This window comes from Leucopleurus acutus (assembly GCF_964270905.1).
Source record: "Leucopleurus acutus genome assembly, chromosome: 20".
Taxonomy (NCBI): Eukaryota; Metazoa; Chordata; class Mammalia; order Artiodactyla; family Delphinidae; genus Leucopleurus; species Leucopleurus acutus.
In genome coordinates, this window is record NC_139162.1 from 45,256,888 (window position 1) to 45,274,682 (window position 17,795).

Sequence of the window (17,795 nt, forward strand, 5' to 3'; positions counted from 1 at the left end):
CTGGGAGAGATTTCCCTTTCTCTTCTTTGTTCCCACAGCTCCCGGGGCTCAGCTTTGGATTTGGCCCCGCCTCTGCATGTAGGTCGCCTGAAGGCGTCTGTTGTTTGCTCAGAGAGGACAGGGTTAAAGGAGCAGCTGATTCGGGGGCTCTGGCACACTCAGGCCTGGGGGAGGGAGGGGTACGGATGTGGGGTGAGCCTGTGGCATCAGAGACCGGCGTTACGTTGCACCAGCCTGGGGCGCGCCATGCGTTCTCCCAGGGAAGTTGTCCCTGGATCCCGGGACCTGGCAGTGGCGGGCTGCACAGGCTCCCCGGAAGCGGGGTGTGGATAGTGACCTGTGCTCGCACACAGGCTTCTTGGTGGTGGCAGCAGCAGCAGCCTTAGCGTCTTATGCCCGTCTCTGGGGTCCGCGCTTTTAGCCACGGCTCATGCCCGTCTCTGGAGCTCCTTTAAGCAGCACTCTTAATCCCCGCTCCACGGGCACCAGGAAACAAAGAGGGAAGAAAAAGTCTCTTGCCTCATCGGCACATCCAGACTTTTCCCCGGACTCCCTCCCAGCTAGCCGTGGTGCACTAACCCCCTGCAGGCTGTGTTCACGCTGCCAACCTCAGTCCTCTCCCGGCGCTCCGACTGAAGCCCGAGTCTCAACTCCCAGCCCCGCCCGCCTCGTCAGGTGAGCAGACAAGCCTCTTGGGCTGGTGAGTGCTGGTCGGCACCGATCCTCTGTGCGGAAATCTCTCCACTTTGCCCTCCGCACCCCTGTTGCTGCTCTCTCCTCTGCGGCTCTGAAGCTTCCCCCATCTGCCACCCGCAGTCTCCGCCCGCGATGGGGCTTCCTAGTGTGTGGAAACCTTTCCTCCTTCACGGCTCCCTCCCACTCGTGCAGGTCCTGTCCCTATTCTTTTGCCTCTGTTTATTCTTTTTTCTTTTGCCCTACCCAGGTATGTGGGGGAGTTTCTTGCCTTTGGGGAGGTCTGAGGTCTTCTGCCAGAGTTCAGTAGGTGTTCTGTAGGAGTTGTTCCACGTGTAGATGTATTTCTGGTGTATATGTGGGGAGGAAGGTGATCTCCGCATCTTACTCTTCCGCCATCTTCCCAGGAGTCTCGAAAGGTGGACTTTTGAGAATTCCCTCCGAAAGAAGGAATTTGAGGATGGAACATTTAAGAGTGGTTGGGGTAGGCAGAATAATGCCCCTGCAAGGATGTCTGGACACCTGTGAATGTGTTACCTTACAAGGCAAAAGGAACTTTGCAAATGGGATTAAGTTAAGGACCTCGAAGTGAGGAGATTATCCTAGATTATCCAGTTGGGCCCAAGCTAATCACCTGGGTCCTTAAAGTCAGTAAATCTTTTCCAGCTGAGTTTAGAGTCAGAGAGAGGTGTGATCACAGAACAGTGGTCAGAGAGATGCAAATTTGCTGGTTAGATAAAGGAAGGTAGCCTTGAGCCAAGGAGTGTTGGTGGCCTCTAGGAACTGGATAATGTAAGGAAATTAATTCTCCCCTAGAGCCTGCAGAAAGGAACACAGCCTTGCCGACACCTTGCTCTTAGCCCAGTGAGAACCATGTCAGACTTTTACCTAATAATAAAGTTGTATTGTTTTAAGCCACTGCATTTATAATTTGTTACTCAGTAGTAGAAAACTAATATAGTGGTATAGTTTTTTAGCCTCAGTTCTGCGGAAGGGTTTTGAACTGTGTGACATGAGGGGAACTCAATTCCTATTGATAAAATTTAGAACTTTAGGTAAAGCTCATAGGCCCCCTCTTGTAATTTACAGTTTTACTGCATTGTGATATTTTTTAACATTGGAAATTAATGAATTTTTCTTCATGATCTAATATATGGTCAGCCTATAGTTATTTGTTTTGCACTTAGTTTATCTTGGATTGAGAGAAATGTGTTAAAATTCTCTATTATTAATGAAATTTTATCTTGTACAACCTGTAACTTCTGCTTCATGAAACTTCCTGCTGTTAGTTGATATATAGATATTCATAATTGTTATATGTTTATTGAGAATGGTAGACATTTTATTTTAGCATCCTCAAGATCGTGGCCCTTGCTTATTTGTTTGCATTTTGTCTTGTATATATTTCGCCATAATTTGTAAAATAAACCTTTTTTGAAGTTTATCATATATACAGACAAGTGTATACATGATGATACAAACAACCAATACAATCAAAATTGTACACCTTGAGTTACCATGTAACTGTAATGGTAACCATGTAATAAGCACCCAGATCAAGAAATAAACCATTGTCTGCATTCCAGAAGTCCCTCTTGTGCTCCTGTTCAGTCAGTAGCTTCCCCAAAGTAACCACCATACATCAGTTTCATCTGTTTTTGAACTTATGTGTAAGTGGAGTCATATAGTATATAACCTTTTGGCTTCTTTTGTGCAACATTATGTTTATGAGATCCATCCATATTGTATGTAAATATAGCTTACTGTTTGCATTGCTAAATGCACTAGTATTCCAGTGCATGAATATACCAACTATATTTGTCCATTCAACAGTTGTCATACAGTTGATAGACATTTAGAACACTTTATGTCCCTTGTATCTGAAGGACAGCTTGGCTGCATGTCAAATCTTTGACTCTCTCATTTGTTTTTCCACAAGTATATTGTAGGAGCTACCTCACTATTTGGGGCACTGAATTTAGCAGTCTAATGACAACTGAATTTCCTTTTTCTTATAGGTGACTTGATATTTTTATCTTGATTCCCCATGGATTTTAGTTTAATAATTTTATTAGGAAATGTTTGCTACAGACAATTTGAGTCATTTTCTCCAGCAGTATAGTGTGTATTTTCATTATGCATATTCATGCATTATTTCAGAAAATTATTCTTGAATGTTAAAAATGTAGTTTTTAATATTCTCTTCTTGATTTGGATTTCATCTCTAGAGGCTCTGCTTAGTTGCAAGTTGGATCACTTTTTTTTAAATTAATTTTATTGAAGTATAGTTGATTTACAATGTTGTGTTAATTTCTGCTGTACAGCAAAATGATTCAGTTATAATATATATATACTTTTTCATATTATTTTCCATTATGGTTTATCACAAGATATTTTTTAACACCTTTATTGGAGTATAATTGCTTTACAATGTTGTGTTAGTTTCTGCTGTATAACAAAGTGGATCAGCTGTAAGTATACATATATCCCCATATCCCCTCCTTCTTGCATCTCCCGCCCACCCTCCCTATCCCACCCCTCTAGGTGGTCACAGAGCACTGAGCTGATCTCCCTGTGTGATGCAGCTGCTTCCCACTAGCTATCTATTTCACATTTGGTAGTATCATGGGATATTGAATGTAGTTCCCTGTGCGATGCAGTAGGTCCTTGTTTATCCACCCTATATATAGTAGTTTGCATCTGCTAATCTCAAACTCCCAATTCTACTCTCATCCCCCCCATTGGCAACCACAAGTCTGTTCTCTATGTCTGTGAGTCTGTTTCTGTTTTGTAGATATGTTCATTTGTGTCGTATTTTAGATCCCACATATAAGTGATATCATGTGGTATTTGTCTTTCTCTTTCTGACTTACTTCACTTGGTGTGATAATCTCTAGGTCCATCCATGTTGCTGCAAATGGCATTATGTCATTCTTTTTAATGGCTGAGTAGTATTCCATTGTATATATTTACCACATCTTCTTTATCCATTCATCTGTTGATGGACATCTAGGTTGTTTTCATGTCTTGGCTATTGTAAATAGTGTTGCTGTGAACATAGGGGTGCATGTATCTTTTCAAATTATAGTTTTTGTCTGGGCATATGCCCAGGAGTGGGGGTTGCAGGATCATATGGCAACTCTATTTTTAGTTTTTTGAGGAACCTCCATTCTACTTTCCACAGTGCCTGCACCAAGTTATGTTCCCACCAACAGTGTAAGAGGGTTCCCTTTTCTCCACACCCTCTCCAGCATCTATGATTTGTGGATTTTAATGATGGCCATTCTGACTGGTGTGAGGTGATACCTCATTGTAGTTTTGATTTGCATTTCTATAATAATTAGCGATGATGAGCATCTTTTCATGTGCCAATTAGCCATCTGTATGTCTTCTCTGGAGAAATGTCTATTTAGGTCTTCTGCCCATTTTTTGATTGGGTTGGTTTGTTGTTATTGAATTGTATGAGCAGTTTGTATATTTTGGAAATTAAGCCCTTGTTGGTCGCATCATTTGCAAATATTTTCTCCCAATCTGTATGTTGTCTTTTCGTTTTGTGTATGGTTTCCTTTGCTGTGCAAAAGCTTATAAGTTTGATTGGGTCCCGTTTGTTTATTTTTGCTTTTATTTCTACTGACTTGGGAGACTGACCTAAGAAAACATTGATATGATTTATGTCAGAGAATGTTTTTCCTATGTTCTCTTCTAGGAGTTTTATGGTGTCTTGTCTTATATTTAAGTCTTTAAGCCATTTTGGATTTACTTTTATGTATGACGTGAAGGTGTGTTCTAACTTCATTGATTTACATGTGGCTGTCCAGCAAGTTGGACCACTTCTGACTTTCATTTTTTTCTTATAATAATTATCATCTCTTTGTTTCATTTTGTTCCATTTGCTAACTTTTTAAAAAAAATTTTATTTATTTGTTTATTTTTGGCTGCATTGGGTCTTTATTGCTGTGCGCAGGCTTTCCCTAGTTGCGGAGAGCGGGGCTACTCTTTGTTGCAGTGCATGGGCTTCTCATTGCGGTGGCTTCTCTTGTTGCAGAGCATGGGCTCTAGAGTGCAGGCTCAGTAATTGTGGCACATGGACTCAGTAGTCGTGGTTTACGGGCTCTAGAGCGCAGGCTCAGTAGTTGTGGCACAGGGGCTTAGTTGCTCCACGGCACGTGGGATCTTCCCGGACCAGGGCTCGAATCCATGTCCCCTGCATTAGAAGGTGGATTCTTAACCACTGAGCCACCAGGGAAGCCCCTTTTTCTAACTTTTATATTTTTTGTTCCATGCTGTACTTTCTGTAGTATTTGTCATATGTTGTGCTCTTTGTAATTATTCTTCATTTCTAAAGTGGTTTTGCCTATGAAGTGGTTCTCTTTCATTCTTAAATTGGACTAGCTTTCATATGTGGTCTGCCTATCACTTCCTCCCCTTTCCTGAGATCATTGTATGATTTGTGCATGTAGTCTTGCTTCTGAGCTATGATTGTATCATAACTTTTAAAAATTCACATTGGAATGTTGGGTAATAATTTTAATCTTCTCTGAAATTTTTAGTGAGTTTTCTTTATACGTGGGGAATTTGGACACTCTTTCCAAACTTTTATCTAACATTATCTTTGGACATGGTGTTTCTAATTGTGTTTTTGGAGTGTGATTTTTTTTTTTTTTTGGGATACCTGTCACTGGCACTTTCCTATGAAAAGGTGAACAGGGCAAAGGTAGTTTTTTAGGTTCTTATGCTCAAGAATTCCTTCCTCTGTTACTACAATAGAAGACAGTTTCTTTTAAAGATAACCTCTCTGAATATCCAGGCCTTCTTTGTTGTTCAGAACCTAACCTGGTTCAGGAAGACCCCTACTATCAGCTCTGAGAGCCACAGTATCTTCTTTTCTGCAATTAAAGAATACAGTGAAGCTCCCAATTCATTCAATGAGGCTAGTATTACCCTGATACCAAAACCAAACAAAGCTTATCTCATAAAAATATGATACAAAAATCCTCAACAGGGCTTCCCTGATGGCGCAGTGGTTGAGAGTCCGCCTGCTGATGCAGGGGACACTGGTTCGTGCCCTGGTCCGGGAAGATCCCACATACCATGGAGCGGCTGGGCCCGTGAGCCATGGCCGCTGAGCCCGCACGTCTGGAGCCTGTGCTCCGCAATGGGAGAGGCCACAACAGTGAGAAGCCCGCGTACCGCAAAAAAAAAAAAATCCTCAACAAAATGCTAACAAACAAAATCCAGCAACATATGAAATGAATTATGCAACATGTCCAAGTGGAATGTGTCCCAGGAATGCAAGGTTATCTGAACGTCCAAAAATCAATTAATGTAATGCATCATATCAATAGAATAAAAAACATAAATTACGTGATCATTTTAATAGACACCAAAAAAGCATTTGACAAAAGCCAATACCCTTTCATTATAAAAACACTATAAACTAGGAATAAAAGGGAATTTCCTCAATCTCATATAGGTTATCTATAAAAATCCTACAACTATTAATGGTGAATGTCTGAATGCTTTTTCCCTAAGATCAGTAATAAGACAAGAATGTCTGCCTTTGCCACTTTTATTCAATATTGTACTGGAAGTTTTAGCCAGGGCAATTAGACAAGAAAAAGAAAAAGCATCTGGGTTGGAAAACAAGTAAAACCATCTCTATCTGCAGATAACATGCTCTTTTATATAGAAAATCCTAAGGAATACATACCCCAAAACACTGTTAGAACTAATAAGTTTAACAAAGTTTCAGGATAAAAGATCAATAAATAAAATCAATTGTATATTATACACTTGGAGTGAACAATCCAAAAATGAAATTAAGAAAGCAGTTCCATTCACAGTAGCACCAAAACAAATAAAATGTTTAGGAATAAATTTAACAACTGAAGGTGAAACTCATACTCTGAAAATGACAAAACAGGTATTAAGCAAACACTTGTACATAAATAATCATAGCAGCGTTATTTATAATAGCCAAAAGGTGGAAACAATCCAAATGTCCATTAACAGATGAATGGGTAAACAAAATGTTGTCTGTCCATACAGTGGAATATTATTCAGCCAGTATTTCAGGAGTGAAATACTGATACATGCTACAATTTGGATGAACCTTGAAAACTTTATACTAAATGTTTTCACAATTTTGACAACCAGTCACAATAAGTTCACATACTATATATTCCATTCCTATGAAAATCCAGAACAGGAAATCTGTAGAGACAGAACGTAGATTAGTGGTTACTTAGGGTTGAGGGAGAGGTGGAGGGAGAGTGTAGGGGGTTGAGGGGACAAGGAGTGATAACTAAAGGATACAGGATTTCTTTTTGAGGTGATGAAAATATTCTAAAATTAACTTGTGGTGGTTGCACATGTTAATTTGCTAAAAAAAATTGCTCACTTTAAATGCATTAATTGTAGAGTATATGAATTATGTATCAGTAAAGCTGCTTAAAAAATAAAAGAATACAGCCTATGTGTTTTGCCACCTTAAATCTCCCTGACATGTCTATGCCTCCTTTTACCACCTCCACCTTTTCATAGCATTCCTGCTCACATACACTCATTGAGGGTGTAGTCTACTCCTCATAGGAATGAATGTTTCTTATGTCTTCTTTGGAGAAGTGTCTATTTAGAGCTGCTGCCCAATTTTTGATTGGGTTGTTTGTTCTTTTGATATTGAGCTGTATGAGTTGTTCGTGTATTTTGGGGATTAATCTCTTTTTGGTTGCATTGTTTGCAAATATTTTTCCCATTCTATAGGTTATCTTTTCATTTTGTTTATGGTTGCCCTTAGTTTTGTGGTTTGAGTGCTTTAGATAAAAATGAGGCAGTAAGTATTATACACTTTGTGGGACATATAGGAGATAGATGAAAGGCCACTGTCGTACAGGGAAGTACACAGGAGGGTCCTGGGCAAATGCACTGGGCTCCCAGATTGGAGAGTTTCCCTGGGGATGTCTAACTTTGGGTCCTTATTGTTAAAGGGGTTATTCAGAGCAAGTCAGAATGGCCTTATCTCATATCCCGAATATCCTGATCCGTGTCATGATTTAGCATTACTGATTGGACTGAAACTTCATCCTGCTGTATTTGAGTCTCTTGGGTTTTGGATAGGGCCAGAATTTCTGCAGATTCCCTCTGACCTTCCTTCAAGGAATAAAATGGTATTCTTACTCCATTTGAAAGATCTGAGGAAAGCCTGACCTCTCATTATTCCTTCCCTCTAGCTCTGCTTTCCCAAGACTGCTTCACCGGGAGAGGAATCTAGAAGACTGAGCGACTCTTGGAATTTTAAGTTATGGCCCATGTGAGTTGGAATTTCTTCTCTCCAAAAATATAACTATTTATATCACATCATGTCAATATTTTTATTCCTTATCCTTAAACTGCTTACCTGAGTCACTATTCAACGTGGTAAGTGATAGTTGTGAAACAGTCCAGTGCCTTCCCTAGATGTCCCTCTTCTCTCCAACATGGCGTTCAATACTTCCTGTGACCTAATACTTTGACAGAGTACTGAAGGAAAAGATATTGTTTAAAGGAAATAGTAGAGACTTTTAAAAATCAAAACTGTGGCTCAACAAGGTGGAATTGTGTGACTAAAAGAGACCCACTACATGAAAGCTTTTATCTACTCTGTATAATGGGGTGTTTCAATTAAGAAAGATGGGAGTTGGTGTTAGCTGGTATTCATTTTAATAGTGGCACTTTGTCATGCTTTTAGATAGAGAATATAAGAGGAGGTTGAGTTCAGAGAGATCTGGGATTTTGCCAGGAAATCAATGAGAGAATAATATCATTAACAAGACATGTGCTGATAGTCAGCTGACAGCCTAGAGATTTTATACATTCTCCACAGAAAATGGTATTCAGTTAGAGAGTGTATCTCTTAAGAATCCTTTCAACTTCAACTAATAGAAAATTCAAGTAAAAGAAGCTGAAAGAAAAAAAAAACTATTCTCACATAGTAAATCTGGAGTTGATTATTCCAGGCTGTTATAACCTCTTGGTGGTATCAAGAAAGAACTCATATGATATCTGTTATTCTGGGCTGCCATCCTGTTGTCTTGATGTTTGTTACAGGAAGGCCATAACAATGTTGTGACTGAGCAATAGGAGATTTTTTTTTTTTTTTTTTTTTTTGCGGTACGCGGGCCTCTCACTGTGTGGCCTCTCCCGTTGCGGAGCACAGGCTCCGGACACGCAGGCTCAGCAGCCATGGTTCACGGGCGCAGCTGCTCCGCAGCATGTGGGATCTTCCCGGACCAGGGCACGAACCCGTGTCCCCTGCATCGGCAGGCGGACTCTCAACCACTGCGGCACCAGGGAAGCCCAACAGGAGATTTTAAGAGCATATAGGCACTTGGCTTCAGGGACACTAAATTCCATATCATTTCCCCCCACACTACAGGCAGCCAACTCCAGTTTTTTGCTGAATGTATGGACCTCTTCCTGCAGTTCCCTTTTCCATCTTTTCCCCATCCATCTAAAAGATTTCTTTTAACTTCACTGTTGATGTTTGGGTTTGTCATTTCAGCAGTTGATGATGTTCAGGGATGTAGCTGTAGACTTCTCTCAGGAGGAGTGGGAGTGCCTGGACTTGGAACAGAGAGCTTTGTACAGAGACGTGATGTTGGAGAACTACAGCAACATGGTCTCACTGGGTAAGATTCAGAATTTGACCCCAGAAATTCCTGATTCCTACATTGTGAACTTTTGGATTGCCTTTCAAGTGTTTAGGGGGATTTCTGACCTATTTCTGGGAAAATGGTTTGTGTTTTATAAATTTGGCAATAGTCATCATCATTGGGAAACTCCATCTTCCCCATCCTTTATGCATTTTTCTTGCCCTTTCTAATAACTAAGGGACTTACGGAACCCTTACCATGTGGTGATTTTCTATTTCTTATTTTCTGATCAGGACTTTGCCTTTATCAGCCAGATGTGTTCTCTTTACTGGAGAAGGGGAAAGAGCCCTGGATGGTTTTGAAGGATGAGACAGGAGGACCTTGCCCAGGTGAGTGAGGGCTGAGCAGGCACAAGGAGGCCATCATTGCAGATAACACCCAGCTGTTTAGTAAGTCAGTAACATCTCTGTAATATTGGTCTAGAATTTCCTCCTCAGAGGCCAAAAGCCTGTGGATAAAGGCCTGAGACCTAGAAATAAAAGTAACATTTTCAACATGAATTTCCAACTGAACCTTCTCTTCAACTCCAAATACCACTCCATTTCAGTGCTCTCATTTTTCCTTCATGTTACAAAAATGTAAATGCCATTCTTTTTCTCCAGTGGTCAGTTTATCTATGGTTTGGATTAAGTTTCTTCCCATTTCTTTTTTTCCATTTCTATATTTGTAAATTTCATCACTCTAAAAAAACATTTTTGACCCTGTTTTTCATTTTACCTGCTATCTCTTGAATTTTTCTTATTTTGCCTAGTTTCTCCTTGCTTCTGCATTTTCTTCATTAATTAACTCTTTCTTTTAAGGAACATTTATTGATTTTATAATTTCATTTTAGGTTAAGAAGGGTTAACAAAGAGTGTAATCAATTAAGAAACTTGGTATTCTTTCCTATGACTGGAACATTTTCATAATTTCTGCAGAGTAGGCTTTACATTAAGAGAAGGCCTAATAGGCTGCTTTTTTATGGTTTCTTGCTACAGTGAAGAGGAAATGGCAGGAGAGAGGTTAGGGCTATTGGAAGACAATGAGGAGAGAGTACAGTGTCATAAAAGACAAGTCCTGGCTGTCAAAAGGAAGCGAGGGGTATATTTGGCAACTAGATGGTAATTGATGAATTTTCTGTTATGGGCAGGAGTCAGGTTGAAATAACTTACTCTTGGAGCTTCTTTTATATTGGAAATATCAAGGAAAGAAAATAAATTTCATTTCCTTATTGGAATCATGTTTCTAAATTCCAAAACCTATATTGATGTTTTAAAATTGTTCTTTTTCCGAGCTATTGATACATGGAAAAACTTGAATGAATCTCAAGGATGTTATGCTGAATGAAAAATGCCAATCTCAAAAGTGTAATTGACCTATAACATTCACATACTATATGAATTCATTTATACAAAATTCTGGAAATCACAAAGTTAGAGATTGAGAACATACTAGTGGTTGCCAGGGGTTAGGAATGGGCAGGGAGCAGTGATGGTGGTGGTTATGACTATAAAGAGATAGCATGAGAGAGAACATCTCTGTGGTGATGGACTATTTCTGTATCTTGATTCTTGTGGTGATTACAGGAATCCACATATGTGATGAAATGACATAAAACTGTACACATATATTGTGCCAATGTTTATTTCATGATTTTTATATTGTAGTATAATTATGTAAGATGTATTCATTGGGCAAAACTGGGCAGAGGGTACACAAGACTCTCTGGAGTATCTTTGCAAATTCTTGTGAATCTATAATTATTTCAAAATAAATGCTTTTAAAACTTACTTTGTTCTATAAGGTATATACAGTTTTCTCTTATATTTTTATTCCCTAAACACTACCATGTATGTTTTTAATTTTAGTTTATTTTCACATATTATGATTATACTATTATATATTAAGGTTGTTCTGCATTTCTTGTTACTGAAGTTACCACTCTTGGTACACGTCAGTTATTCCTGGGATTTTTCTGCATTAGATGATACTTATATTTCAGATATGAGATTCCTTAGCCAAAGGGTTCAAAGTTAGAAAATCATGTGCCCAACTAATTTAAGATACTTCATTGAAAAAAGTTATTTTAAATCACACAAAATTAAATGAATACTGTAAATAACCTGAGCTATTTATTTATAACCCATAACTATTTCATCCATGTTTCAGTAGAGGGCTATGACATGTTCTCCCTAATTGCAGTTCTGCCTATTCTTTCTTATGTCAACCATTCCAATAATTCATTCTATTTCTTGGTTCTGTTTTGTTAAAAGGGAGTGGGAATTTAGGCAGTTTAACTGTAGATGCTTTATTTTTCCCAATCTTTAAAAAATTTTTTTTATTGAGCTGTAATTGACATACAACGTTATATTGGTTTCAGGTATACAACATAATGATTTGATATTTGTATACGCTGTGAAATGACCACTACAATAAGTCTAGAGATCCTCTATCCCCATACAAAGTTACAAAATATGCCATATAATATTATTGACTATAACCACCATGCTTTGCATTATATCCTCATGACTACTTTATGTTATGACTGCTGGTTTGTACTTCTTGACCCTCTTCACCCATTTCGGCCGACCCCCCACCCCTTTGGCAACCACCATTCTGTTCTCTGTGTCTATGAGATTTATTTTGCTGGTAGGTTTTTGATTACTGATTCAATTTCCTTACTACTAGTAATCAGTCTATTCTGATTTGTATTTCTTCATGGTTCAGTCTTGCAAGATTGTATGTTTTCTAAGAATTTATCCATTTCTTCTAGGTTGTCCAATTTGTTGGTGAATAATTGTTCATAATTGTCCCTTATGGTCATCTGTATTTCTTTGTCATCAGTTTTAACTTCTCTTTCATTTGATTTATTTGAGCCCTATCTCCTTTCTTCTTAGTGAATCTAGCTAAAGGTTTGTCAATTTTATTTTTTTAAAGAACCAACTCTCAGTTTCATTGATCTTTTCTAGTATCTTTTTTTTTTCTTGGCTGCACTACATGGCTTGCAGGATCTCAGTTCCCCAACCAGGATTTGAACCTGGACCACAGCAGTGAAAGCCCAGAATCCTAACCAATAGGCCACCAAGGAACTCCCTCTAATATCTCTTTAGTCTCTACTAGTGAGTCTAGTCTCACTATTAGTCTCTTAGTCTCTATTAGTAATTAGTCTCTATTAGTCTCTTTAGTGATCTTTTATTTCCTTCCTTCTACTACCTTTGGGCTTAGTTTGTTGTTCTTCTTTTTCTAGTTCCTTTAGGTGTAAGGTCAGATCGTTCATTTGAGATATTTTTGTTTCTTGAGGTAGGCCTGTATCACTATGAACTTCCTTCTTAGAACTGCTTTTGCTGCAAGACATCGATTTTGGTATGTTTTCATTTGTCTCAAGGTATCTTTTGTTTTCTTCTCTGATTTCTTCGCTGACCTATTGGTTGTTCAGGAGCATGTTATTTAATCTCCAAGTATTTGTGATTTTTCCAGTTTTCTTTTTGGGATTTGTTTCCCATTTTATACTGTTGTGGTCAGAAAAGATGGCTGATACGATTTCAGTCTTCTTAAATTTATTGAGACTTGTGGCATACTATATGATCTATCCTGGAGAATGTTCCATGTGCACTTGAAAAAAATGGATACTCTGCTGCTTTTGGAAGGAATGTTCTATATATATCTATTAAGTTAATATGGTCTAATGTGTCATTTAAGGTGCATGTTTCCATATTGATTTTCTGTCTGGATGATTTATCCATTGATGTAAGTGGGATATTATTGTATCCTTACTATTACTAATGTATCCCTACTATTATTGTATTGCTGTCAATTTCTCCCTTTAGGTCTGATAATATTTGATTTATATATTTTGGTGCTCCAGTGTTGGTTGCATAGATATCTACAAGTGTTATATCTTCTTGTTGTATTGACCTCTTTATCATTATGCAATGCCCATGTTTGTGTTATAGTCTTTGTTTTAAAATCTTTTATGTCTGAAATAAGTATAGCTCCCCCAGCTTTTTTGTTGTTGTTGTTTCCTTTTGCATGAACACTCTTTCCATCCCCTCACTTTTAGTGTGTGTGTATTCTTACACCTGAAGTGAGTCTCTCGTAGGCAGCAGATAGATGGGTCTTCTTTTTTATCCATTCAGCCACTATATGTCTTTTGAATGATGAATTTAATTCATTTACATTTAAAATAATTATAGATAGGATATACTTACTGCCATTTTGTTAATTATTTTCTGGCTGTTTTGTGGTTCCTCTTCTCTTGCTCTCTTCCCTTGTGATTTGATGAATTTCTTTAGTGTTTTTTTTTCCAGATTCCATTCTCATCTTTTCTGTATTATAGAATTTTGCTTTGTAGTTGTCATGAGGCTCACAAATATCAGCATATATGTGTGTGCGTGTGTGTGTGTGTGTGTGTGTATGTATATGTACACTCTAAGTTGATAGCAAGTTAACTTGAATGCATTCTAAGACTCTACATTTTTACTCCTCTCCTCCCACATTTTGTTTCTGATTTCATATTTTACATCTTTTCATTTTGTGTATCCCTTTACTAATTATTGTAGTTACAGTTATTTTTATTACTTTTGTCTTTTAACTTTTATGTTAGCTTTATAAGTGATTAGTCCACTACCTTTACTAGATATTACCTTCACCACTGAGGTTTTTTTTCATATGTTATAGTGTCCTAACTAGTGCCCTTTCCCAGCTTAAAAAAGTCCTTTTAATATTTCTCGTTAGGCTGGTGTAGTTGTAGTGATCTCCTTTAGCCTTTGCTTGTCTGGTAAACTCTTTATCTCTCCTTCAATTCTGAATAATAACATTGCCAGGTAGAGTATTCTTGACTGTAAGTTTTTTGCTTTTAGCACTTTGAATATCTCATGCCACTCCCTTCTGGCCTGCAAAGTTTCTGCTGAAAAATCTGCTCATTGTCTTATGGGGTTCCCTCGTGTGTAACAAGTTGTTTTCTCTTGCTGCTTTTAAAGTTCTCTCGTTATCTTTAATTTTTGACATTTCAATTATATTGCATCTTGGTGTGGATGTCTTTTGGTTTATCTTGTTCGGAACTCTCTGGGGTTCCTGGATCTAGATGTCTGTTTCCTTCCCCAGGTTATGGAAGTTTTCAACCTTATTTTTCAAAATAAGTTTTCTTTCTCTCTCTCTTCTCCTGGGACTCCTATAATGTGAATGTTGTTCTGCTTGATGTTGTCCCATAGGTCTGTCAAGCTATCTTCAGTTTTAAAAACTTTTTTTTTTTGCTCTCTGTTTGGATGAGTTTCACTACCCTGTCTTCTAATCACCAGTCCTTTCTTCTGTTTTATCTAGTCTGCTGTTGAACACCTCTAGTGTATTTTTCAGTTCCGTATTCTTCAACTCTGTTACTTCTGTTTGGTACTTTTTTATATTTCCATCTTTGTTGAAGTTCTCTCAGTGTTCATTCTTCTCCCAAGGTCAGATGCTCCTCAGCATTTTTATGACCATTACTTTGAACTCTTTATCAGATAAATTACTTATTTTCATTTCATTAAGATATTTTTCCTGGGATTTTATTTTGCTTTTTCATTTGGAACATATTTCTTTTTCCCTCATTTTGCTTGACTCTTTATTTCTCCTTCTATGTATTAGGTGAAACAGCTACCTCTCCCAGTCTTGAAGAGTGGTTATAGGAAGACTGGGACTGTGTTTCAGTCTGCTGTCTTTGCAGTACCCTGGGGGTAGTAGCCTGCCAAGAACTCTCTGATTTTTTCAGTCCCATGGAACCCAGAAACACAACCCCCCCCCGACCCTCAGAGCCAGGTATTCAAGGGGTGTCCCCTTGGATGCAGGCTTGGGTATGTGGACGCCCCCCATGTTGACTCGACTTGTGTTGGGTGGGGCTGCAGAGAGCACCATGCTGGGGCAAGACTGCCCAATGGGTTGGGTATGGCTGTGCGGACACACAAGGCTGGGGCAATCCCAGTCACCAGCTTGGGTGGGACTGTGGGGAGCACATCCCACTGGTGCTTGCAAAGTAGAGGGAGAGTGTAAAGTGGCACCCGCCAGCACCTCCATCCCTGGAGACAGTTACAGCAGGTCCCAGCAGATACTTTAATATTAGCAAAAGGATCTCCATATATGGTCTAGGCACTTTGCAACTTCTGCTTTTTCCCTGGGTCTTGGGGTGAGTAAATCTGTGCACAAGCCCTTTAAGAGCAGAATCCCCATTTCCTATAACCCTTTGGTTTTCTTGGACATAAGCCCCGTTGGTTTTCAAAGCCAAGCATTTTGAAGGCTCATCTCTCTAGTGTAGGTTCCAAGGTTTGGGGTGTCTAATGTGGGGCTTGAACCCTTTGCTCCTCCTAGGGAACTCTGTATTTGTGAGATCCCCCCCAACTGTGAGTTGCCACACCAGGGGTGGGGTTTTTGGAAAGACTACTTCTCTACCTCTCCTGCCTGTCTCAGTGTGGCCCTTTGATCTTTTGCTGTGCAAGAGCTTTTCAGTTAAGTGTCAGGTCTTTTTCAGAGGGTATCTGTATTTAACTAGATTTGATGTGTCTGTGGGAGGAGGTGAGTTCAGGATCTTCCCATGTTTTCATTTTGAGCTGCCCTATTTTTTTCCAGTCTTTATGATCGAGTCTCTAAACTACTAACATAAAATTTGTAGCCTTCTTGAATGAGTTTTTGTAGAGCATTCAGCTTAGTTTTCATAAAAACAGACAACCTTTCTCTCATATTTCTTTACATAATGTTATTTAAAATATATAAATAAAATATCAGGAACAGTTGGTATAAACAGGTTTGGAAGCAAACAGCTGATTCATGGTAAGCACATGGGCATCCTAGAGGTAGCTACTACTTGAATGCTTTTGTATATTGTGGACATTAATCCTTGTGTTTTCTTAAGGATTGGAGGGCGTTGGTTCATATGGAGGTCAGGAACAAAATAAGTTTCAGTGTAGCCTCACTAAAAATGGGTCATTTTTAATTAAAACCTTCTAATAATTTAATAGGATAAAGGCTATTGATTTCTAGTGAGGACAAATATTTCCCCTGAGTTGTTTACCGATTTGCTACTCATATTTATTCAATAACTCTGCTCTGTGCTTGATTTATCCGTATCACTTGTTGGCTTAATACTTTTAATTTTTAGTGTGATTGGGCATTAACATAAAGAAAACACTAATACACCAGTGCCTAGTTAGAGTGACTAAAATTATATTTGTTTTCTTTAGGATTTTAGTTTTCTTTTGGTCCTAAAATTTTTATTTTACAACTTAATCGAAGTATAATTGGAGAATAATAAACTCCACATATTTGAAGTTACAATTTGTTCTGTTTTGACATGTGTGTGTATCCATGAAATTATCACTATAATCAAGACAACAAACACTTCAGTCATTGCCAAATTTCCTTGTGTCCCTTTGTTATCCATCCCTTCTTCCACCTCCATCCCAAAGAAATCACTAACTTGCTCTCTGCAACTCTAGATTAGTTTATATGTTCTAGAATTTTATATAAATTGACTTATACAGTGTATACTTTTTTGGCCTTGTTTCTTTTGCTAGCATAATTTTCAGATTCATCTATGTTGTTGTGTTTATCAGTAGTTTATTTTTTATTTCTCTGTAGTATTCCATTCATGGGTATGCTGTAATTTATTTTTTCATACACCTGTTCATGGACATTGTTTTTAAGATTCTCAGCCATTATCTTTTCAAATATTGCTGCTTCTTCCATTCTCCTCTGTGTAAGTTTCCATTTACACTTGTGTTTAATCTCCTAACTGAAACTTCTATGTCATAATGCTTCTCTTATGACTTTTCCAGTCTTTTTCTCATAGAATTTTTCTTTTGACCTATATTGGTTTCTTGTCCTCTGATAAAATGATTAATTTTATGTTTTAGCTACTTGAGCATAGTTATTTTTAAACTGTCTCATAACTCCAATATCTAGAATCCTTATAGATGTATTTCTGCTTATCTATTGTTTCTATAGTTTCTATATTCATGTTGTCTGGTTATTTCTTTAATTTTGTGCCAGACACTGTTTGCAAAATGTGAAACTAATCACTAGGATATCTTCCTTTATAGAGAATTTCTGTTCACTTTTACCAAGTTCTGAAGCATTTTTGTTGTTATCTCAATCCGTTGCCCTCCTTGGTCACTGGGATAAATTGAAACTGAGCTGTAGTTCCTGTGTAGGTCTACCTCTGTTTTACCCACATTTCTAGATTATGGTCCTTCAGTTATAACTCAACATGAGAGATGTTTAGGACACCCCCAGTAGACAGACCCTAGATACCAATCTCCATTACTTTAGCCTTGAGAACATGTCATATGTTCTGTCAGTCTCTAAGCCAAATGCTAATACTAGTACAAATTCTTTTTTTCTTTTATTGGCATATAATTGCTTTACAATGTTCTGTTTCTGCTGTAGAACAAAGTGAATCAGCTATGTGTA

General features: G+C 38.2%; 1 protein-coding gene across 3 annotated transcripts in view; it reads left to right on the forward strand.

Annotated features, from left to right (window-relative positions):
- LOC309977044 (uncharacterized protein) overlaps positions 1 to 17,795 on the forward strand; it is a 32,813-nt gene that overhangs the window by 9,389 nt on the left and 5,629 nt on the right. The window contains exons 2-4 of one of the 3 annotated variants that reach the window (XM_082862966.1): positions 7,923 to 8,002; positions 9,233 to 9,359; positions 9,617 to 9,712. In XM_082862966.1, the coding sequence (XP_082719092.1) occupies positions 7,994 to 8,002; positions 9,233 to 9,359; positions 9,617 to 9,712 (232 nt within the window). In that variant the 5' untranslated portion in view covers positions 7,923 to 7,993. The remainder of the gene's footprint in view (positions 1 to 7,922; positions 8,003 to 9,232; positions 9,360 to 9,616; positions 9,713 to 17,795) is intronic. The other 2 variants (XM_082862967.1, XM_082862965.1) reach the window with 2 other exon arrangements.